General features: G+C 40.3%; 1 protein-coding gene across 1 annotated transcript; it reads right to left on the bottom strand.

Annotated features, from left to right (window-relative positions):
- Window positions 1–1419: 1419 nt before the first annotated feature.
- LOC112056355 (T-complex protein 1 subunit eta) lies at window positions 1420–22957 on the bottom strand. Its single transcript, XM_052889950.1, has 14 exons — window positions 22832–22957; window positions 21261–21359; window positions 20772–20867; window positions 19806–19871; window positions 19001–19076; window positions 18709–18820; window positions 17221–17354; window positions 15345–15520; window positions 14271–14425; window positions 10713–10882; window positions 7407–7541; window positions 6798–6986; window positions 4416–4540; window positions 1420–3307 (listed from the first exon to the last, which is right to left on the bottom strand). The coding sequence occupies exons 1-14, from the start codon at window positions 22832–22834 to the stop codon at window positions 3215–3217; spliced, it is 1629 nt and encodes a 542-aa protein (XP_052745910.1). The 5' UTR covers window positions 22835–22957; the 3' UTR covers window positions 1420–3214.
- Window positions 22958–23067: the final 110 nt, after the last annotated feature.

The raw sequence follows: 23067 nt of genomic DNA on the forward strand, positions 1-23067 counted from the left end.
GAGTACCTCGCACGGCAACGTCAAAGATTAGTAGATATATCAAGGACCACGACCTTAAAAATTTGTGTGCCTCCGACGAGCTATTTAAGGGATAAACCTAAATTATTAAATTTTAATTATTTAATTGCCGTAGTTTGTTTTTTTTTATTTCTTTTCGTCATCAACGGCCTACCGGCACACCAGCCAACCGTTTTTTTTTCCCACTTGATCAAATTTTTGAAAAAATTAAAGGAGCAAGAATTTCGCTATCTGAATAAACAAGCTATCCGGTCCATATGGAGGTTGAGTCGAAATAATTTTTTCCACGTCCGTAATTGGTGGTTTTCTTATCATTACTCGATAAATATTTTCAAAAAAAATTTTCAAACTCAGATCCAAAAACTAAACACTTAGAGCTACAATTTGCTTTTTATTTTTTTGCTGTACGACCATTTTTGTATAAGTTACAGCCTGTTGAAAATCCCCCAAAAATTTGGATTTTTTTTCTGCTCCCTTAATTTTTGTGCCTAGTATATTATATTATATATCTAGTGTAGTAGATTACGTGCGACTAATTAATTTTTGATAAGTGTTCAGTGCGTGTGCGAAGGAAATAACGGGAATTATGCGGGACAGAGAGGTACTTATAGGATGCGTTGGCGTATAGGAGTGAGATGGGAAACGTTAGTTTTGCGCGAACATAAGGATTTTATTAAAGTGAATAAGTCTAACTAAATAAAATTAAAACCCAAGTTTTTGAGTTATAACAATATGGCGCCCATAAGGCAACTATGACATGACAATTGACAGCAAACGTCAAATCGACTACTGCATTGAAAACGTCAACAATCCGCCATTACCCATAATTGAGTTGCATTTCTTGGCAGAAAATGAATATTATTTCGAAAGAATTAAAGTAAATACGTAGATTTGTATAATTAAAAATGGTAAAAAAATATTTTCTTTTATTTCCGCCAGGGTACAATGACTGATCCTGGGCTCCATACAATTTTGGACCATCTTCTTAAATATAAACAATTGTAGGAAATAGTAGTCTGAAAAGGATATGAAGTCGTTCAATCTCGTGTTGGCTAGTGCCGACACTAGGTGACGCGACTTGTTACCGTAAAGAGCGGGGAGTTAGTAAGGGGTAGCGAGCAGTTGGCGGGAACGACTTACGGTCGGCTTTACACGTAGGGGAGGTATGCTAAATTCAATAATAATTTTTCAAGATTTTATTTTACAACTTTATTCACATTTTTAATATGCATACTCATGCTAATTCGGCTTTCTACTAGTAAGTCTCTGCGCTAAACCGCGGACAGACATGACGAAACTATAAGGGTTCCTTGTGGACTACGGAACCCTAAAAAAGCACTAAATAAATGAGAGATTAACCGTGTTACTATCGAAGCTATGTAGTCAAATAAAACACACAAATAGTTAATACTATCATTTATTTATCATTATCAATAATAATAATTACATAACTAAAATAACTTAATTGCTATTCCTTTCTTTCTTTCTTTCTTGTAAGCGTGTAATAACAAAAAAATTAACTGCATTTCTGTACAGTTTGTGACGAAAAACACAGAATTTATTAGTGCAAGCAAAAAAATGCGTGTGAAGTAGTTTTTTATTACACTAGCGGACTAAATAAATTAATCGCTGATAATGTAGTTTTTATTTGTGATTTTTTTTTAAACGGTTTAATTTAGGCGTGGAAGTGCAAGAAACGTTACTCATTTTCACATTTTTTTAAATTTCATATAATACAATTTTTATTCTACTAATATTATAAACGCGAAAGTTTGTATGGATGTTTGGATGTTTGTTACTCTATAACGCCGCTACTACTGAAGCGATTTGGCTGAAATTTGGAATTGAAATAGATTTTACTCTGGATTAACACATAGGCTACTTTTACAAAACTTTTACTTTTTATACAAAAATATATACTTTTATATACTTTTTATGAAAAAAAATATGGTTTCCCGAGATTTGCGAAAACTGATGATTTTGATGATATGAATGTTTGTTACTCTTTCACGCCTCGACTACTGAACCGAATTAGCTGAAATTTGGTATTAAGATATTTTACAGCCTGAATTAACCCATAGACTACTTTTTATCCTGGAAAAATCCAAGGATCTGGAGGGATTTGTGAAAAACTAAATTCCATGCGTTCCAGGAATCCGAGGGATTTGTGAAAAACTAAATTCCATGCGGACGAAGTCGCGGGCGTCCGCTAGTTATACATAATATAGTGTAAGAAAAGAGTAGTCTCAGAAGGATATGACGACATTTGACTGTTTCGTGTTTACTCGTCCCGACGCTAGGTGGCGCGAGTTGTTTCCGTGAGCTGGTGATATAAGGCGCTCGCCGTACGGTCGGCATCAGTGTGCCTAGTGCGAGTTTTCAATATTTCCATACTGTTACTATCACGTTTACGTTAACCATTCGCTGCCCGCGAGTATTGTATCGGTGAGCCCGTCTGCGTTGAAGAAGCCGACAGTCAGGGAATGCGGTTTTAATCTACCAATCCTTGTAAGCCATTTAAAAAATCTTTATATTACTCTATCGCGCGGAGCGTGATACTGTGCTTCGTCTATTGCCCTTAGTTTACTTTATATTTTTTTACATGTCACGTAACGGATACGATTTAGGAGTCAAGTGGAAACTTATATGGGATTGAAACAGTTGTGCATTAGTGCCATTAGATGGCGCTGTTTCAATTTCTTAGAAATTCGCGTTTACGTTACGTGACAGTAACAGTATCAAACTGCCACTAGGACCTCTGTATTCCGCTGGCGGCCGTTCCGTCAACATCACATGTGGACAGTGATGTGCACTTCATACATGCAAAAAAGCACTGTCTACCTCAAAAGGACTCAATACAAATCTATCTTGGACAGAATACATAGTTGGACGAGGATTTTTCCAATTTTTTCCTTATAGTGCATACCCTAGTTAAAAACCTTATGCACGCCACTGCATGTGATCATTCTCGAATAACTTAGTGTTAGACTGTCTGTCTCGAACAGTGAACTCTATTGGCACTACTGCACAACTGTTGCAATTCTTTACCAATTCGCGTTTACGGTTACGCGATAGTCCATTGGAAACTGATCCTCGAGTGCGCCATTAAAATAGTTTGATGATCATGTAACACAGATCCCTAGTTATTATTGTGAGTAGTAGTCATAAATTAGTATTAGATGCGGGTGGTTAGTCATTATCCCATGCGCGGGCGGCCCATGCCTCGGCCTGGAGGCGGCATCTCCCCACCACCTTTCACATTCTTGATTGTCTCGTCGATGGAGAGGATCTGTCGATAGGAAAAAGTAATCAAAAATCAGTCTTATCCTATTTCATGAGATTAGATGAAGCAGAGTATGAAACGTGCATAACTTGACATTAAATCACTCGTGTCTCTATTATAAAAGTCACTTCGTTCGTTTTATAAAATGCAACTCGTGCTTTAATGGCCGTCATTATGCAACCGTTTCATCGTCGTCACCAACCCATATTCGGCTCACTGCTGAGCTCGAGTCTCCTCTCAGAATGAGAGGGGTTAGGCCAATAGTCCACCACGCTGGCCTAATGCGGATTTGCAGACTTCACACACGCAGATAATGAAGATAATCCTCTGGTATGCAGGTTTCCTCACGATGTTTTCCTTCACCGTTTGAGACACGTGATATTTAATTTCTTAAAATGCACACAACTGAAAAGTTGGAGGTGCATGCCCCGGACCGGATTCGAACCCACACCCTCCGGAATCGGAGGCAGAGGTCACATCCACTGGGCTATTACTGCTCTACTGCCGTTTCATAATATACTAATAGTAGGGGAGCCCGGGATGCTAAATTTGCAGTTACTCGAGCGTCATTGAGACCGATTACATTTGGTAGATTAAATTATAGGATGAATAAATGGTTATTTACTTTTTCCGCTTTTAGCGGTGGAAAAAAAACTACAGACTTTAAAAACAATTTTTATTACTTTGGCTTACTGAAATTGTAAGAAAATTTTAGCGATTAATTAGGAGATTATTTCCTTAAAAATAAGTAAAAAATTAATCGCACTCGTACCTCGAGCACTAAAATATAAGGGTTTCATTTTGTAATTTTGAAACCCTCCCATTCCATTACGTTACGCTCAAATCGTCAGATTTTCGAAATGTGCAGTTTTTAGCTATCAACTCACCTACCTTATCTTAATCTGACGTGCTGGTTGAGTATTTATGAAGTTAGTTTTTTTTGGTCGCCCTAAACGTACCCACCAATATTAAGGGCTCATACTCGGTGGAGGTACTCGACAAAGTGTAAGGTATAGTCCCTTATGTTTATCTGCCGCGCTCGAGTAACTGCAAAAATCCCCTCTTCGGCTCCTCTACTATAATATTATATAAGCCGACGCGAGCTCCTGCATACCTGCGCGGCCGCCTCGCACGCGGCGGTGATGGCGTTGATCTTGACGACGGCGGGCTCCCACACGCACGCCGCGTAGTTGTCCGCGATGTCCTCCTTCTGGATGTCCACGCCGTACCACACCTCGCCTGCGCACGACACGAGTTACTGCGGGTGCACGTCACGCGACGTCGCGTGAAGCTACGTTTGCCTATACTAAACGTAGCAATCACTACCACAGGTGTGGGAGAATCACTAGACTACCAGCTACCTTTGCTACGTCACGCGACATCGCGTGAAGCAACAATCACCTATACTAAACGTAGCAATCATCGCCACAGGTATATGGGTATCAGGGTGGGAGAATCACTAGACTTAGCTTTATGTAGCTTTGCTACATCACGCGACATCGCGTGAAGCAACAATGGGGATGATGACGAAATTTGAATATATTGATTTTCATGATACATTCGGGTAACTACGGTCAACGTTAACTAATTTATACATAAAAAGCAAAGATTGTCTGGATATTTGCAAAACAAATAATATTATAAAAATTTCAAAATCTGTTGAAAATCTTTTATCGCAATTAGAGGAAAACTCATACAGTTTTAGCTTCCTTACATTAAATGTGACATTTTTTAATAAATGAACTATAAACATAAACGCACAAAAATAACAAATCTTTGGACGCGCATACAAATGTAACGATCATTATACACCTACGACGTCATTAATTCCTGCCATTTTGTATGGGGCGTTTTTCAGGGATCCGCGTCAGCGCCGCAAATCTGACCCTTTAAATCCCTGTAGCTCCGAAAGTAAAGATCGCAGATACCTTGTTATTTTTGCAAAATTGATTAGTATACTCCAAATTCATATCCAATTTAAAAAACCGTCATCATCCCTATTACCTATACTAAACGTAGGAATTTCTACCACAGGTGTATGATGTCAAGGTGTGAGAATCACTAGACTACCAGCTAGCTTTGCTACATCACGCGACATCGCGTGAAGCAACATTTACCTATACTTCGAAACTTTGGACATATAAGATGTAAGAAAAGCAATTTTAAGATCAAATTACGTCGTGGCTTCTCTAGTGAGGTCGGTCAAATTACGGCAGGGTTTTTGTCGTGCAGGTACAGTGAGACACCTCCCTAGCACGACGTGTACCTTGGTGGTGCTTCTGGCGCAGCTTGTTGAGCAGATTGGTGGCGTCGAAGCCCGCGTTGTCGCACAGCTGGCGCGGGATGCTCTCGAAGGTACAGTGAAACACCTCCCTAGCACGACGTGTACCTTGGTGGTGCTTCTGGCGCAGCTTGTTGAGCAGGTTGGTGGCGTCGAAGCCCGCGTTGTCGCACAGCTGGCGCGGGATGCTCTCGAAGGTACAGTGAGACACCTCCCTAGCACGACGTGTACCTTGGTGGTGCTTCTGGCGCAGCTTGTTGAGCAGGTTGGTGGCGTCGAAGCCCGCGTTGTCGCACAGCTGGCGCGGGATGCTCTCGAAGGTACAGTGAGACACCTCCCTAGCACGACGTGTACCTTGGTGGTGCTTCTGGCGCAGCTTGTTGAGCAGGTTGGTGGCGTCGAAGCCCGCGTTGTCGCACAGCTGGCGCGGGATGCTCTCGAAGGTACAGTGAGACACCTCCCTAGCACGACGTGTACCTTGGTGGTGCTTCTGGCGCAGCTTGTTGAGCAGGTTGGTGGCGTCGAAGCCCGCGTTGTCGCACAGCTGGCGCGGGATGCTCTCGAAGGTACAGTGAGACACCTCCCTAGCACGACGTGTACCTTGGTGGTGCTTCTGGCGCAGCTTGTTGAGCAGGTTGGTGGCGTCGAAGCCCGCGTTGTCGCACAGCTGGCGCGGGATGCTCTCGAAGGTACAGTGAGACACCTCCCTAGCACGACGTGTACCTTGGTGGTGCTTCTGGCGCAGCTTGTTGAGCAGGTTGGTGGCGTCGAAGCCCGCGTTGTCGCACAGCTGGCGCGGGATGCTCTCGAAGGTACAGTGAGACACCTCCCTAGCACGACGTGTACCTTGGTGGTGCTTCTGGCGCAGCTTGTTGAGCAGGTTGGTGGCGTCGAAGCCCGCGTTGTCGCACAGCTGGCGCGGGATGCTCTCGAAGGTACAGTGAGACACCTCCCTAGCACGACGTGTACCTTGGTGGTGCTTCTGGCGCAGCTTGTTGAGCAGGTTGGTGGCGTCGAAGCCCGCGTTGTCGCACAGCTGGCGCGGGATGCTCTCGAAGGTACAGTGAGACACCTCCCTAGCACGACGTGTACCTTGGTGGTGCTTCTGGCGCAGCTTGTTGAGCAGGTTGGTGGCGTCGAAGCCCGCGTTGTCGCACAGCTGGCGCGGGATGCTCTCGAAGGTACAGTGAGACACCTCCCTAGCACGACGTGTACCTTGGTGGTGCTTCTGGCGCAGCTTGTTGAGCAGGTTGGTGGCGTCGAAGCCCGCGTTGTCGCACAGCTGGCGCGGGATGCTCTCGAAGGCGCGCGCGACGGCGGCGATGAGCAGCTGCTCCTTGCCGGCGATGCTCTTCGAGTGGTCGCGCAGGTGCTTGGACAGCTCCATGTCGATCGCGCCGCCGCCTGCGCACCGCATCGCCGATATTAAGTTTATGTAAGGGTGTAGGGTGGGTGTAGCGTAGAGGTAGCGTTGGGAAGGTGTAGGGTGGAAGTAGGGTAGGGTGGAGTAAGAATAGAATAGAGGTCGGAAACAAATCAAAGTGAAGCTTAACCAGGTTTGCCAGCAACAATTAAAATTATAGTTGTACGGCAAGTCGGTAATAATTATAGCCACGACACTACCTACCACCACCTACCACCACCTACCATCACACCAGTCCTGAGCCCAATCTAGAAGACCTAAACTGACCAAAACTATGAATCAAACCGTGGACCTCTTTTAAAACATCACTACCCACTACCCCAGAGAAGTCATCAAATCTAACTAACCAACATTGACACAGCATGGTGGGTCTACGCTCCATATCCTTTCGTACAACTCACCGGCGACGACGGCGTCGTTCTTGATGGTCCTGCGCACGATCATGATGGCGTCGTGCAGCGAGCGCTCCGTCTCCTCCAGGAACTGCTCGGCGCCGCCGCGCAGTACCAGCGTGCAGGTCTTAGCAGCCGGACAACCTGGAATCAGCATTTAGTTATATTAAAATACTACCGGACCCGCTCAAGCTTCCCTTTGACTTATTAATTTATTTATTTGCACTTCTTCCCTATCCCTACCTTACACTACCCTACTCCTACCCCTACCCTACAACTATACTACCGCTACCCTACTCCTACCCTTTCCCTATACCATAAACCTACCCTACCCCTACCCTACCCTATCCCTATACCATAAACCTACCCTACCCCTACAAAAAAAAAAGTATCCTATGTCCTTCTCCTGGCTCTAAACAACCTCCCTGCCAATTTTCAGCCAAATCGGTTCAGCCGTTCTTGAGTTATAAGTGGAGTAACTAACACGACTTTCTTTTATATATATAGAGACAAATAATTAGCAATAAATTAAAATTGCGACTATAATTTGAGATTTAGACTATCCTATCTCTCAAGTTGGATCGAACTGCACATGGTGTGCGAATTTTATTATAATCGGTTAAGTGGTTTAGGAGTCCATCGAGGACAAACATTGTGACACGAGATTTATATATATTAAGACTAGCAGACGATGCGTTTTACCCGCGTGGTTCCCGTTCCCGTAGGGGAACGGGAACCACGCGGGGATAATACGGGGATAAAATATAGCCTACAGCACACCGGGGATAGTGTAGCTTCTCAACAGTGAAACAATTTTTCAAACGGTAGTTCCAGAACCTATTCAAAACATATAAACAAACAATCAAATCTTTTCTATTCATAATGTTAGTATAGACTAGGACGACAACAAGCCTCAATAGCTCAATGGTTGGTGCCAGATTCATGATTGAGAGGTTGTGGTTTGAGCCTTGCATTCCGGCTACCCACTCCAGTATTAACGACTAGTTGGAGGGGAAATGTCATATTTAGAATGTGTAGCAATAATAGGGATGATGACAGTTTTTTAAATTGTATATAAATTAAGAGTATGCAAATAGTAAAGCAATTTTGTAAAAGTAACAGGGTATCTGCGATCATTACTTTCGGAGCTACAGGGATTTAAAGGGTCAGATTTGCGGCGCTGACGCGGATGCATAAAAAACGCTCCATACAAAATGGCATGAACTAATGACGTCGTAGGTACATAATGATCGTTAGATTTGTATGGGCGTTTAAACGAAATTACTAATATCTTTGTTATTTTTGCGTTTATTTTTATAGTTAATTTATTAAAAAATGTCACATTTAATGTAAGGAAGCTAAAACTGTATGAATTTTCATATAATAACGATAAAAGATTTTTAATAGATTTAGAAATTTTATAATCTTATTTATTTTGCAAATACAAATATCCAGTCAATCTTTGCTTTATATGTATAAATTAGTTAATATTGACCTCATTTACCCGAATGTCATAAAAATCAATATATTAAAACCTACTCACCATCCCTGTTAATAAAAAATAAACTACTCAATAGCTCACAGTTAATCACGAGAGGTTCAAGTAGTAGAGAGCATATATATGGCAAATATTTATTTTCAAAGAATGCTCATCTTATATATTTAACGTATGCCAGAGTTTATGTGAAAAATATGAAAAACTCTGACAAAGTACTACATCAAATTTATCTCTCTAAATACTTTCAACTTTAACTATAAATTTGTTGATCTATGTCTCAATATTACAATACATTTCATAATGTATGAATTTTTAAGGAATGTCCAAAGATAGTTCATAATAATATTTTATTACATACATTTAAATTCCAAAATAATATTTAATGAGAAATATGTCTACATGAATATGAATCTATTATTCTAGTGTTAGAGACAAACTCCGTAACTGAGTCCTGCACCGCGCAGCGTGAGCGTAGCCAGGATTGTATGTGGGGGGGGGGGGGGGCAACTATACTTAAATCATTGAAAGTTCTACCCTACCCTACCCTACCAAGTCTATATATCTTAGAAACATGCTAATTCGTAAGGAAAAATCCAGATTTTTTAAAAAATTAAATGAATTGCCACGAAAAAATAAATTACGGAGCGCGCGTAAATTGAACTTAGTACAGCCAAAGTCAAATTCAAAAATGCACAGTACTGGCCCGCACACAATGTGCCTAAAAATATATAATAAATTACCGCAAAACATTAAAGAAAAGGAAAATTAATGAGTTTTTATTAACAATAAAAAATTTTTTGCTTCAAAAAGTATATTATAAAATTAATGAGTTTTTGACCGAAAAACAATCAATCCACCTCTCTACTTATCTTATCTTAAGTTATGTTAAGTTAAGTTTTACTTATACTTTGTAGTTACAACATCCTCACAGGGTTCCATTTGTAATAATTATGACATTTTATCTATGACATGTGTTAAATATTATAATGGAAATGGAAATAAAGAAATACATTGACCGATGGGCAAAACCCCCCCCCCCCCCCCCCATAATTTGCTACGCCCAAACGCTAAACTGCCGGGTGGTTAGGGTAGGCTTGGGTCGGGTAAGGCCATTCCCCTTGTCCCCCATACAGTCATGATATCTATGCAAAAAACATTGCTGTATGGTTGGTTGGCAGGGGGGAACCCCCCCCCCCCCACCTCTTAGGGAAGGGAGTAAGTTACGCAGTCTGTCTAGCTACTATAGTATACATATTCATCTCACCGGGTGGAGCGTTTTCTTTCTCATAACCTGATAACAGGGAGGATCCATGTTAGAAGGATCCATGTTAGACTATGTATACACTTCGATTCATATTCACAGAAACACATAAAAGTGTGTGTGTGTGCCTGTGAATATATAATCTCTTCTCTCTTCCTGTTTGAATTAAAATTAGGATTAAGGTATAGGTACAGTCTATTTAAATTTTTCATACACCAAATCATTATTGGTAGAAAGTATCAGGGTCTTAATTATTCATAAGCTATCTTTGTAAACCTGCTTTCTAATGAATAAATAAATTATTATTATTATTATTAAATGTGTGCCATAAATACATTTATGTGGCGCCTTTGTATGAAGTACCAGGTTTTTAAAACAATTTTTTTGCCTATTGATACATGTAAATTAATTTTGGTCTATTGATTCATGAAAATTATTTTTTGGCTTCTTCAACGCAGACGGGTTTTTCGATAAAATACTCGCGGGCAGCGAATGGTTAACAAACTGGAAATGCGGCTAACCGCGCGGTTGACCGCTGGTGCGTTGTAGCGCTCACCGGTGAAGATGTTGTACCGCTCGCCGCCCACCTGGCGCTCGGCGAAGGCGGCGCAGCGGCCCAGCGCGGCGGGCGCCAGCTCGCGCACCGAGCTCAGCACGGCGCCGCCGCACGCGCGCTGCGTGCGCCGCAGGTCCTCGTCCGACACGCGCCCCGCGCAGAACATGTCGCTGCAACAACCAATTGTAATTTAATATTTTTTTTTTTATTCTTTACATATTTACATAGCATTTTTGCAAATCTCGGGAAACCGTAGTATTTCAGACGAAGAGTATCCTGGATAATACAGGTTATTATCTATTTTCATTTTAAATTTCAGCCAAATCGGTTCATTAGTTACGACATTAAAGAATAACAAACATCCATACAAACTTTCGCGTTTATAATATTTGTAAGATTTGTAAACTAGACAACAACGGGTGACAAAACTAGTGTTAATATAGATTGGAGAATCAATCGTTTCAAGGATAATATCAAGGAAGTACTGCAACAGGAAAGCAGTAAGTTATTTATCGTCACTATATGTTCCTACTTATTAATTATTTTGTCCAGTCATTGGTTTATTATACCTACTTATAAGTAGTCTTTACTTACCATAAAATTAACTGACTGACATAAAATACTCAGAGAAATACATACTAATATTATAGAGGTAGTTTGTGGTATTGTAAGGGTAATCTCTTTGTTTTATTCCCAGTTAGCCCTTGACTACAATCTCACCTGATGGTAAGTGATGATGCAGTCTAAGATGGAAACGGGCTAACTTGTTAGGAGGAGGATGAAAATCCACACCCCTTTCGGTTTCTACATGGCATCGTACGTCTTTGCCGGTAGGGTGGTAACTAGCCACGGCCGAAGCCTCCCACCAGCCAGATCTGGACAAATTATTAAAATCTCAATCTGCCCAGCCGGGGATCGAACCCAGGACCTCCGTCTTGTTAATCCACCGCGCATACCACTGCGCCACGGAGGCCGTCAAAACTTAATAAAGAATTGTAATTTAAGCAATGTGTTAAAAAACATTTACTTAGTCGAGGGTACTACAACATTGATGAGTTCCTTAAAGATAAAAGCGCTTGGAGGCCATTGGATCAGCTTCCACCTTCACACAGGAAATAAAACTATAAGAAATTGTAATTGTTATCAATAGGGATGATGACAGTTTTTTAAATCTATACTAATATTATAAAGAGGTAAAGTTTGTAAGTTTGTAAGTTTGTAACATTCTCTAAATGGGGTAATCTTCGGAACTACTGGTCCGATTTCAAAAATTCTTTCACCAGTAGAATGCTACATTATCGGGGAGTGCTATAGGCTATATTTTATATTGGTATCATATATATTAGCCGAGTTATCACAGTTTTTGTCATACAGGTCGGACCGAAAATCCTATTAAACAGACTTATTCGCGCTGCCTTAACTATTGTGTAAAATGGGTGGGGGTAGGGTATAGGTAAGGTAGGGATAGGTTTGGGGTGGGGTAGGGTAGGGTGGGGGCAGGGGTAGGGGTAGGGTAGAGGTAGGGGTAGTAGTAAGGTGACATCGAATTTGACGCGACGAAGTCGCGTAAAATTCGATGTCACTAGCGGACTAGTGAGATTATAAAATCTCAAAATCTATTAAAAATCTTTTATCGTAATTAGATGAAAATTCATACAGTTTTAGCTTCCTTACATTAAATGTGACATTTTTTATTGTTTGAACTATAAACATAAACGCACAAATAACAAAGATATTAGTAATTTTGTTTGAACGCCCATACAAATCTAACGATCACTACGACGTCATTAGTTCGTGCCATTTTGTATGGGGCGTTTTTCAAGGATCCGCGGCAGCGCCACAAATCTGACCCCTTAAATCCCTGTAGCTCCGAAAGTAATGATCGCAGATACCCTGTTACTTTTACAAAGTTGCTTTACTATTAGCATACTCTTAATTTATATACAATTTAAAAAAACTGTCATCATCCCTATTGTACTTGTAGGCGCGAGTGAGTTATTTGATCGGTCGGCTCGTGTCATGAGTCGAGATAGTACTAAACTAGGTGGGGAGTAGTGGGAAACCGAGTGCTGGCTATATAAGACCCCGCTCGGGCGGTCTAGCTTCTTGTCCACCAGCTTGGTACTCGCTCGCGAAGGAGAGCAACAGGCGGACCCTCAGAGCCAGGCAATCCCAGGCCCTGAGACAGGAACCGCACCATCGCCAGGGACCTGCGTATCGAGGACCTAGACTCGGAAATAAAATCCCAAGCCGTCCGAGTCTTTGCCAAAACAGACGCGTCGCAAATGACCTGAGAAAAGGGCGTACCCGAGGGACGTGCTAATTAAATAGCCCATATGAGGCCCCATGGCGAGGTTGCCGTCTAGGCAACCACACCACGAAAACCAAGAAAGGTCAAAAATAGGAAATACCAGAGGAAACCACAAATGCCCCCAACTGGAGGCAAAAGAGACCAAACTAGACCGCTCTATCTTCATAGAGCGAAGTAGAGAACCACGCGCAGAAAGCAAATGCTCTGGTCGCGTCTCCCCCCGCGCCTTACGGGCCCGGAGAGAAGATGTTCTTTAGTTTCTTGTCGAGACGTTAGATCCGTCCATGGATCTTAATAATTGTTTAATATTAAGATCCCTGGACTATTAATTCTGGATAATAATTCTGGGTTGTTATGGAATAGGTGGGGAGAATGATTTGAGTGGAAAAGGGGAGTGTTTGTTAACAGTCAAAGGCGCCTTTAACCCTACACACAACGTTCACAAGTGCGTGACTCCACTCAAGGTCATGCTCTGCCACTCTTGGTTTATGTGTAACATTCTTGGTGGGAATTGTTAGACCTGGCAGACTTAAATTTAATAATTGTGTTTATACCTTTTTTTTAAGATGTGACTCATCAAAACAATTTTTGGCAAATTGCTACTTGCAAACAAAACCTACTTGCGTTTTTATGTTCACATATTATAGAACTCTTTTCTTATTATTTAATTTAACGATATGCTTGCAAAATACGTATACATAAAACTTTGCCTAATGATGCATATGAACGTTTTACCTATCAATCGCACAAATTTTAGGCTACTATTTTTGTACACAAATTGTAACCTACTTGAGTTATTACGTTCACATATTACAAAACTCTTTTCTTATTATTTTATTACTGAATACTTGCAAAATACACATACATAAAACTTTGCCTAATGATGCATACTCAGACCAATTATTGTATAGGACCTGCCTCGCTAGAACTTACTTTTCTGTCGTATATGATCAACGATCTAATGCGATTATAAAAGCTGTCTCTATAGAATCGATGTTAAATTGTAATCGTGTTCGTCGGTTAAAGAGCTCCGTAAAAATACCTTTATGTGTAATTGAATTGTGTAAAAAACGGGCAAAAACTTCTAGTTTAGTATAAGATATATACAAAATCTAAGCTCGTTTTCCTCAGAAAATGACAGACAATTTTGTTCGTGACTATGAGTGCGATACAGGTCCTTCTATCATTGGTCTGAGGATGCATACGAACGTTTCACCTATGTGAACACACTGTGCCCCAGCACTCACCGGTCGGCGAAGTACTGCGTGGCGACGTCGCCGATGGGCAGCTTGCTGAGCACCACGTGCGCGCCGCTCGCGTGCAGCGCCGCCAGCTTGTCGTACAGGATCTGCCACTCCGCGTCCACCACCCGCTGGTACTCCTTCACGTTGTCCACTCGCACCTGAGCCAATCATACACGTCACGGGTGGAGGAAACATCTCGTGCAGGTACCAGGACTTGTGACATTGGGTGTAGGTTTAAGGGAAGGATATGTTCACCATGCCTCCGTGGCGCAGTGGTGTGTACGGTGGATTTACAAAACGGAGGTCCTGGATTCGATCCCCGGCTGGGCATATTGAGATTTTCTTAATTATCCCAGGTCTGGCTGGTGGGAGGCTTCGGCCGTGGCTAGTTACCACCCTACCGGCAAAGACGTACCGCCAAGCGATTTAGCGTTCCGGTACGATGCCGTGTAGAAACCGAAAGGAGTGTGGATTTCATCCTCCTCCTAACAAGTTAGCCCGCTTCCATCTTAGACTGCATCATCACTTACCATCAGGTGAGATTGTAGTCAAGGGCTAACTTGTAAAAAAAAAAATGCCCACACTAAACAATTTATGATCAACTAGCTGACGTCACACGGTTTCACCCGCGTGGTTCCCGTTCCCGTAGGGATAAAATATAGCCTTCCTCAATAAATGGGCTATCTAACACTGAAAGAATTTTTCGAATCAGATACAAACAAACAAACAAACACGCTCTTCAGCTTTCCGATTTCCGTCCGATTGGAAAAACTATGTCAGTGTTAGATAGCCCATTTTTCGCAAGCTATATATTATCCCCGTATTCCTGCGGGAACGGGAACCACGCGGGTGAAACCGTATGACGTCAGCTAGTTCTTTAATAAAAATTAATAAAAAATATTCAAGGAACATGTGTTCTACGATAAATATTTTCGGAGTAAATAATATTTCTATTGTAAATAGATCTTGTATCGCATTGGGCCAGCGTGGTGGACTATTGGCCTAACCCCTCTCAATCTAAAAGGAGACTCGAGCTCAGCAGTGAGCCAAATATATTGATGATAATGATGCTCTCACCTCAGCGTTGTCTCTCTCGGCCTTCAGCTCCAGCTCAATGTTGAGCAGAGCGATGTTGCAGTTCTCGTAGCTCTTCGGCTGCATCTCGAAGCCAGCGTAGGAGAAGGTCTTCTTGAAGGCCACCCCGGCCACCAAGAACGAGTCCTCCAGAGCGCCTCCGGTCACCTTCTTGATCCCTGGTACCAAAGATTTTTTTCTATATATTTTTTTTGGTACTTTTGTATTCTTTATTATTATTTTTTTTAATTCTTCGACATAGCCATTGACCTCTTAAAGGACGCACAATCATGTAGAAAATTTCACTTAAAAATGGCCAATTTTGCTTTGACAGTTTTAGAATTATTGGTAAAGAAAATTACACCTTTAAATATAGTCCAATATTTAATAAAATCCCAAATTCAACCTTAAGGATCGAGTTTAAGGTTGAATTTGCAAATGCAACGACTTGAATTGAGTGCCAGGAAGTTGTGTTTGGCACTCATTGAGCGGGGACGGTTTTTGGTCGCTGATTGTGCATCCACTTTTTAATTGGAGATAAATGGATATAGCCCAGGATCTGTATAACATTTTTACAATTGATAACTATCAAATTAACTTTCCGTGAGTAACTTCATCTTGATCTAGCTCAACTTTTTTATTTAAGAAAATTCATGATATGATCAAATCATATCATCGGTTTGTGATTCAATCACGCTGTTATCTCTATGAATGACGTCACTTACTAATGTGTTTTGTTTCGGCGGCATAAAATTTTACATAGATACTTTTTCGTTTATATTAAATTTATTTCTGGTTATCATTGACGGGACAAAATAAAATATAGCTTATAATACTTCCATAATTCAGTTTAAACACTGTTTACAAAAGAGGCAAGTAGACGGCCGCGTGGCGCAGTGGGTAGTGACCCTGCTTTCTGCATCCACGGCCGTGGGTTCGATTCCCACAACTGGAAAATATTTGTGTGATGAGCATGGGTGTTTTCCAGTGTCTGTGTGTATTTATACATTATATAAGTATTTATATGTAGTATATAATTGTATATTAATATTATAATATCAACTATCTTAGCACCCATAACACAAGCTACTCTGTATGCTTACTTTGGGGCTAGATAGTGATGTGTATTGTTTAAGTATATTTATTTATTTATTTATTATTTATTAAGTAGCCTACTTGTAGGACATTGTGGGTGTTGAGTTGTAACCAATGTAAAAATGTTCTGCAGATACTGGGCTAACAGTTTTGACGATTGTCATTCGTACGCCTCATATCTACTATCAAGCCCACATTCTTACATTCAGGATGACTGTTCTGTTATAATCATTGGCGTGCTGAGGTCATTATCTATTGCATTACATTTATGGTAGGCCATTATATGTACAGTACAAAATATAGCCTATGTTACCAGCTGACGATTTAGCTTTTTTAGATTGATAATGGTTTTTAAACAAGTTAGCCCTTGACTACTCACCTGATGGTAAGTGATGATGCAATCTAAGATGAAAGCGGGCTAACTTGTTAGGAGGAGGATGAAAATCCACACCTATTTCGGTTTCTACACGACATCGTACTGGAACGCTAAATAGCTTGGCGGTAGGTCTTTGTCGGTAGGGTGGTAACTAGCCACAGCCGAAGCCTCCCACCAGCCAGACCTGGACCAAATAAGAAAACCTCGGCCCAGCCGGGGATTGAACCCAAGACCTCAGTCTTGTAAATCCACAGCGCATACCACTGCACCACGGAGGCTGTAGCGGTGTAGAAACCAAAGGGAATGTGGATTTCATCCTACTCCAACGCTTCCATCATCACTTACCATCAGGTGAGATTGTAGTCAAGGGCTAACTTGTACAAAATTAAAAAAAAAAAATCTACTGACCAATCATGTCTAATGGCAGCAGCGGAGCGTCCAATGACAGTACAGCGTCCACCACCATTTTGGAGAAGTGATCCTTCTGCTGGTGGATCAGTTTCGAGGACATGGCAGTCGCAGCGCACTTCCGCAGCAGCTCTCTGGTTGGAACAACAAAATATTTGAGTTTCATCACAATCGGCTCAGCATTTACAGCATAGGAGCAAGAGCTCATTTGTTGAGGTTGTCCACAGATGTACTTTACGGAAATTGGATCCGAGTGTTTAATCATTGAATAACATAGATTGTATTTGGATTAATAATTATGTTTAAAATGTAATTATGTTTAAAAAAAAAATAAAAAAAAATAAAAAAAATATTTAAACAAAATGTATTGTATATAATGTTGTAATTTCTTAACACAGAATAAAGGGCTTATTATTATTATTATACATGCATTCTACTCTCACGCCCGGTACAAAATAAATATATATAAAAGCCAAAGGGAAAATAAATAAACTTACTTAAATACACAAAATAAATAAACTTAAATATATATTACATAAATACATATATGCACCGGGCGGAGGATTCACCCCGACAGGGAGACCAAACGGCCGGGGGTCAGGGCGACAGGTGGAGAAACCGGCGGACTATCCTAGCCGAGTCCAGCAAGACCGCTTTTTGCATCTTGCCTGCGAGCGAACTGCCACGGAACCCCAGCCGCCTCAGATGGTGAGCGAGGCTGACTGGGATCAAACCGTTGGCAGATATAACGATGGGGATGATTTCAGTGGACTCCACATGCCACATGGCGGTAACCTCGTGAGCCAGATCTAGATATTTACGTTTTTTCTCTGTCTCAGCTCTCACAAGGTTCTCGTCATATGGAATTGTGATGTCCACTAAAAACACCCTCGACTGTGCCCGGTCCAACACCACGATGTCAGGCTTATTCGCAAGAATAGTCCTGTCCGTGATAATGGACCGGTCCCAATTATATTATTATTATTATTATTATGTTTAAAATATGTCAAGTATTAAATAGATCAAATAAGGTAGAGTACAAAAAGCCTTAATATATAGGACCGGCTGTCTGATACTAAGCAACTAAGTATCTATAGAGCCATGTATTAATTGTTTAAAAATAAATGATTATTATTATTATTATCAACCACGTCATCATTACATGCATAAATCCTCACAGTAGAAAGAACAGACACTATTAAACCTACACCCGGTCACAAGTCCTGGGACCTGCTCGAGATGTTTCCTCTACCACAAGAACACCATTGTCACCACTACCTGCTGCATTATGCAACCACGTCATCATTACATGCATAAATCTTCACAGTAGAAAGAACAGACACTATTAAACCTACACCCGGTCACAAGTCCTGGGACCTGCTCGAGATGTTTCCTCTACCACAAGAACACCATTGTCACCACCACCTGCTGCATTATGCAACCACGTCATCATAACATGCACAAATTCCCACAGTAGAAAGAACAGACCTCTGCTCCTCGGGCGACTTGCTCTCCACTTTGACGGAGAGCTCCTTCACCTTCTCCACGGCGAGCCGGCCAGCATTACGCACAGCTCGGACTATGATGCGTGGATGTACACCTGTGAGTAAGACAAAAGTTATCAAACCAATCAGAAAACGTAGAATACACTACTAGCGGACCCGGTCAAGCTTCGCTTTGACAGACAGACAGACAAGAAAATTGGCTATCACGGGAGTGCAATTAGAAAGGTCAGATATTTGTGACATATACAGTTTTATAATAGACTAAAAATACTTGCCTTCCTCAACAAAAGGCTTCAACCTCTTCAACAGTTCACCGGCAATGATCACCACCGACGTGGTGCCGTCACCTACCTGAAAGTGTGAATGTCTTGTCACTGACAAACATAATAGTAACAAAATGTATGGCAATACATCTAGAATCATATACAGTGAATGTCCTCAATAATATTAGGAAATTGGATCCGTGTTTATAATCATTTAGAGCTTATTAACTAACTTAAAAAAAGGTTCTCAATTTGATGTGTATGTTTTTTTTTCAATGTTACCTCATAACTTTGTCATTTATTAACCAATCAAATAGGCTCGTAAAGTACATTTTGATTTTTGGCACCACCTTCAAATTGATCAATAGTACTAAACGAATTGATCAAACCGTTCAATTAATTTAATAGTTTCAGTGCTATGCCCGGTCAAACATAACGGACAGGAAGACAGACAAAAAATAAAAAACAATATTGACTTCAATATTGAATATACTAAAATACTCTAATAAAAAATGTGAGAACTAAATATGTGATGATAAAGTAATAAAATATTACGATTGTTTTCCAGATAACGATGACAATTTATTGAATAAACATTTATTTTCATTTAATTCAAAAAATTTACAAATTTATTTCAAATCCGCATGGCGACGCGTCGCCACACCGTACACACTACTGCATATAGAATGTATATATGTACCATCTTATAGCATGCGTCGCCACGCCAGACATCGGTTTTACATGCGGCTATAGATGTTTCACATCAAAAATTTTAAATGTACAGAATTTGATAAATGATTAGGATTAGTAGTTTTACCTCAGCATCCTGTGACTTAGCAATGTCCACCAGGGTCTTGGCCGCCGGGTGAACAATGTCCAAGAGCTAGAAACACATACACTTTACATTAAACCAGAAAACGGTCACACTGTTATATTTAGACTAATAAAATGTATATACAATACATTTACAATCATATACAGTGAGTGTCCTCAATAATATTAGGAAATTGGATCCGTGTTTATAATCATTTCAACTACTAGCTTGACTAACTAACTTAAGTAAAACTAGAAAATGGTCAAGTGCTAGTCGGATTAGTGCACTAAAATTATGTACTAAAGCATTGGTTCCCAAAGTGATCCAAGTCATAACAAAAATATGAGGGTTCACGGTTTGTAACTGGGGGTCCATGAAATTGTATCATGCTGAATCAGACGTTTTCTAGATAAAAAAAAATAAGAATTTTTCAGTTCTTGTACTGTGAGTACCTAGATTTTAAAAAGTAAAGTTTTTTGATTGGCCAAATTTGCTGTTTTTCATCCACCTACAATAAATTAATTAATTCAGCAATCAATTTTCACTTTTTTGTGAAAACTGATAATTTTGTTGTTAATTACGAGTAGATTGGAACTGATATTTTTTCAAAATCTGGGTAATGGTAGAAACCAGCTAGATTTTGAAAGTGATCTATGAGAAAAAATAGTTTAAGAACCTCTGTACTGAAGTATCCACAGTGAAGTGAATTTTTATTAACTGAAACATTTTACACCAACACGTCTAGCATGACAAAAAATGAAAATATACTGAGATTTTCCTCAAAATTAAATTAGTTATTTATTCAGTAACTTATTTTACTGCTACACAAAATTTAAGTGGCTACTGTTACTAAGTAATGTACTAGTTTCTAAGCTTGCCTTGTTGGACTGATCCAGATATGAAGAGAATCAGCAGATCAGCTATTGTCAACTTTGTGACCAAGTGTAGAAAATATCGAGTTGGACTCACTTTCATAATGGTGGCTCCGTCATTGGAGATGACAGCCTTGCCGTTGTGGTCCACAATGAGCTTGTCCATGCCACGTGGACCCAGCGTTGTGCGGACCTGGGGGTAATAATCAAATAAACTTCATTATCAAATACTGGTCTCTCCAGTTTTAACAAAGTAGTTCTTATTCCTGTGGTAAATTATTGTGTGTGTTAGTTAACTGTCAAGGACGTCCTTAACCACCCTACACCCAGTGGCGTGCACTTCATAGACGCAAAAATGCGGTGCCTACCCTTTCGACTCATTAGGAACTTAATTTGCAGAAGGAATCTTGCATATATAGTGCCGACCCTAGTTAAAAACCTTGTGCAGGCCGTTGCCTACATCTCACACATAATGGAGTCCTTTTGACACATGTTATATGGCTTTATAAGATCTTGATATGGGGTTGCAATAATACAATGCAAACTAATTTTATATTATGCTAAAAATGGCGAAATCTTTACTTACAGCATCCACAACTAGTTGGCAGGCATTGATGTTGGAGATGAGCTGCGGCTTGCCCTGCGACTGGTCCGTGCCCTCCTTCAGTACCAGGATCTGTGGTTGCTGGAACACGGAATGAACTGAGATGTAAAAGTGTGGACACAGGAAAGAAGATTAATAATGGTTGAATAATAAAATGGGCAGGCCACCTTGGCAGGCAAAAGGACAAACGGTGGACTAAGAAAATTACCTATTGGAAAGGTCCACTTGGTAAAAGGAAGGTAGGAAGGCCTATAGGTAGGTGGGTAGACGACATTACCGCAGTGGCCGGCCAAGGTTGGATGGAACTCACAAAAGAAAGGGACAAATGGAAAAAGATGGAGGAGGCTTATACCCGAAGGGGCCCATTATTAACTAGTACATAACATAATTCATTATTTAGATAAATATATAGATTAGTTAGAATAGTTTTAAGATATTGATAAGTACTATCTAAATGGGAAAAAAAAATAAAGCTTTATTATTATAATAAAAAGTGTGTGACCTCCTAACACTTTTGTTCTTCTCTGTGGTGTAGTGGAATGTGTGGTGGATATACAAGTTGAAGGTCCTGGGTTCGATCCCCAGCTGGGCAGATTAAGGTTTTCTTAACAGATCTAGGTCTGACTGGTGGGAGGCTTTGGCTGTGGCTAGTTACCACCCTACCGACAGAGGCGTACCGACAAGCGTTTTAGTGTTCCAGTGTGATATCGTATAGAAACGGAAAGGGGTGTGGATTTTCATCCTCCTACTAACAAGTCAGTCCACTTCCATCTTAGATTCCATATCAGGTGATATTACAGTCAAGGGAAGTTAGCCCTTGATTACAATCTCAACTGACGGTAAGCAAATGTAAATTTCCAGTGAAAAAATACTCCATCTTATTTCTTTAATTTTTGTGAGCCCGTGTCCATCTTAGACTGGATTGTCTATTAACATCAAGTGTGTTACCAGGTTTAATGCCCCCAAAATGGAGCCCTAGCATCAGTCACAGAATTGGTTTACGTTTGAAGTGGAAATTGTTAAGTGTTGCGGGTCTATAGTCTAAGACCCAATATATTAAATATTGGCTACAATTTGTAAGAACATCTGCAAATACTTTCAAGTTTTTCTAACACTAATAACAATTCATTCCGAAAATTTTCATGTCGGACACTTAGTTATGACTAAAACAGGTATTATCGAGAGATAAATCGTAGTTTAACCAAATAAAAAAGGTTATAAATTCAATATCAAATATAATTAGTCACCAAACTAAGAATAAGACAGGAACTGCAACGTTATATGTAAAAAGAAACTTAAACTGTGTGCTTCTACTAATATAAGCCGCCTAAATATCAATAAATGTAATGTTTTAATTAATAAATATTTTAAATTTAACACGGAAATTTGTCAAAAAAATAACCATTTTTTTGAAACCTAGTTCTAGCTTAAAACACGGCGATTCTAACTGAAATATGTTTTTGCATTAAATATTTATACGACATACAATACTTTTAACGTATTTCATGAAAATAAATACAATGGATTATGATAGAATAATTCAATTTATTTACCATCTTGAAATCTCGAATTTGCGAACCAAAACAAACTTAGACCACAAACAATAAAAATTATATAGACTAATGTCAAAGTCAAATGACTTTTAAGTCTCTATCTCTATGGAGTTAAAGATCTGTGGTAGCAAGAAAATAGAGTATCGACAGTGGTAGAGAGAAAAAGTATGTATGAGAAAGAAAGGCCAAAGTAAAGATTTATGAGTCGGTAGGGAGTGCAGAAAGCATCTTTCTAA

Source organism: Bicyclus anynana, chromosome 26 (assembly GCF_947172395.1).
Source record: "Bicyclus anynana chromosome 26, ilBicAnyn1.1, whole genome shotgun sequence".
NCBI lineage: Eukaryota > Metazoa > Arthropoda > Insecta > Lepidoptera > Nymphalidae > Bicyclus > Bicyclus anynana.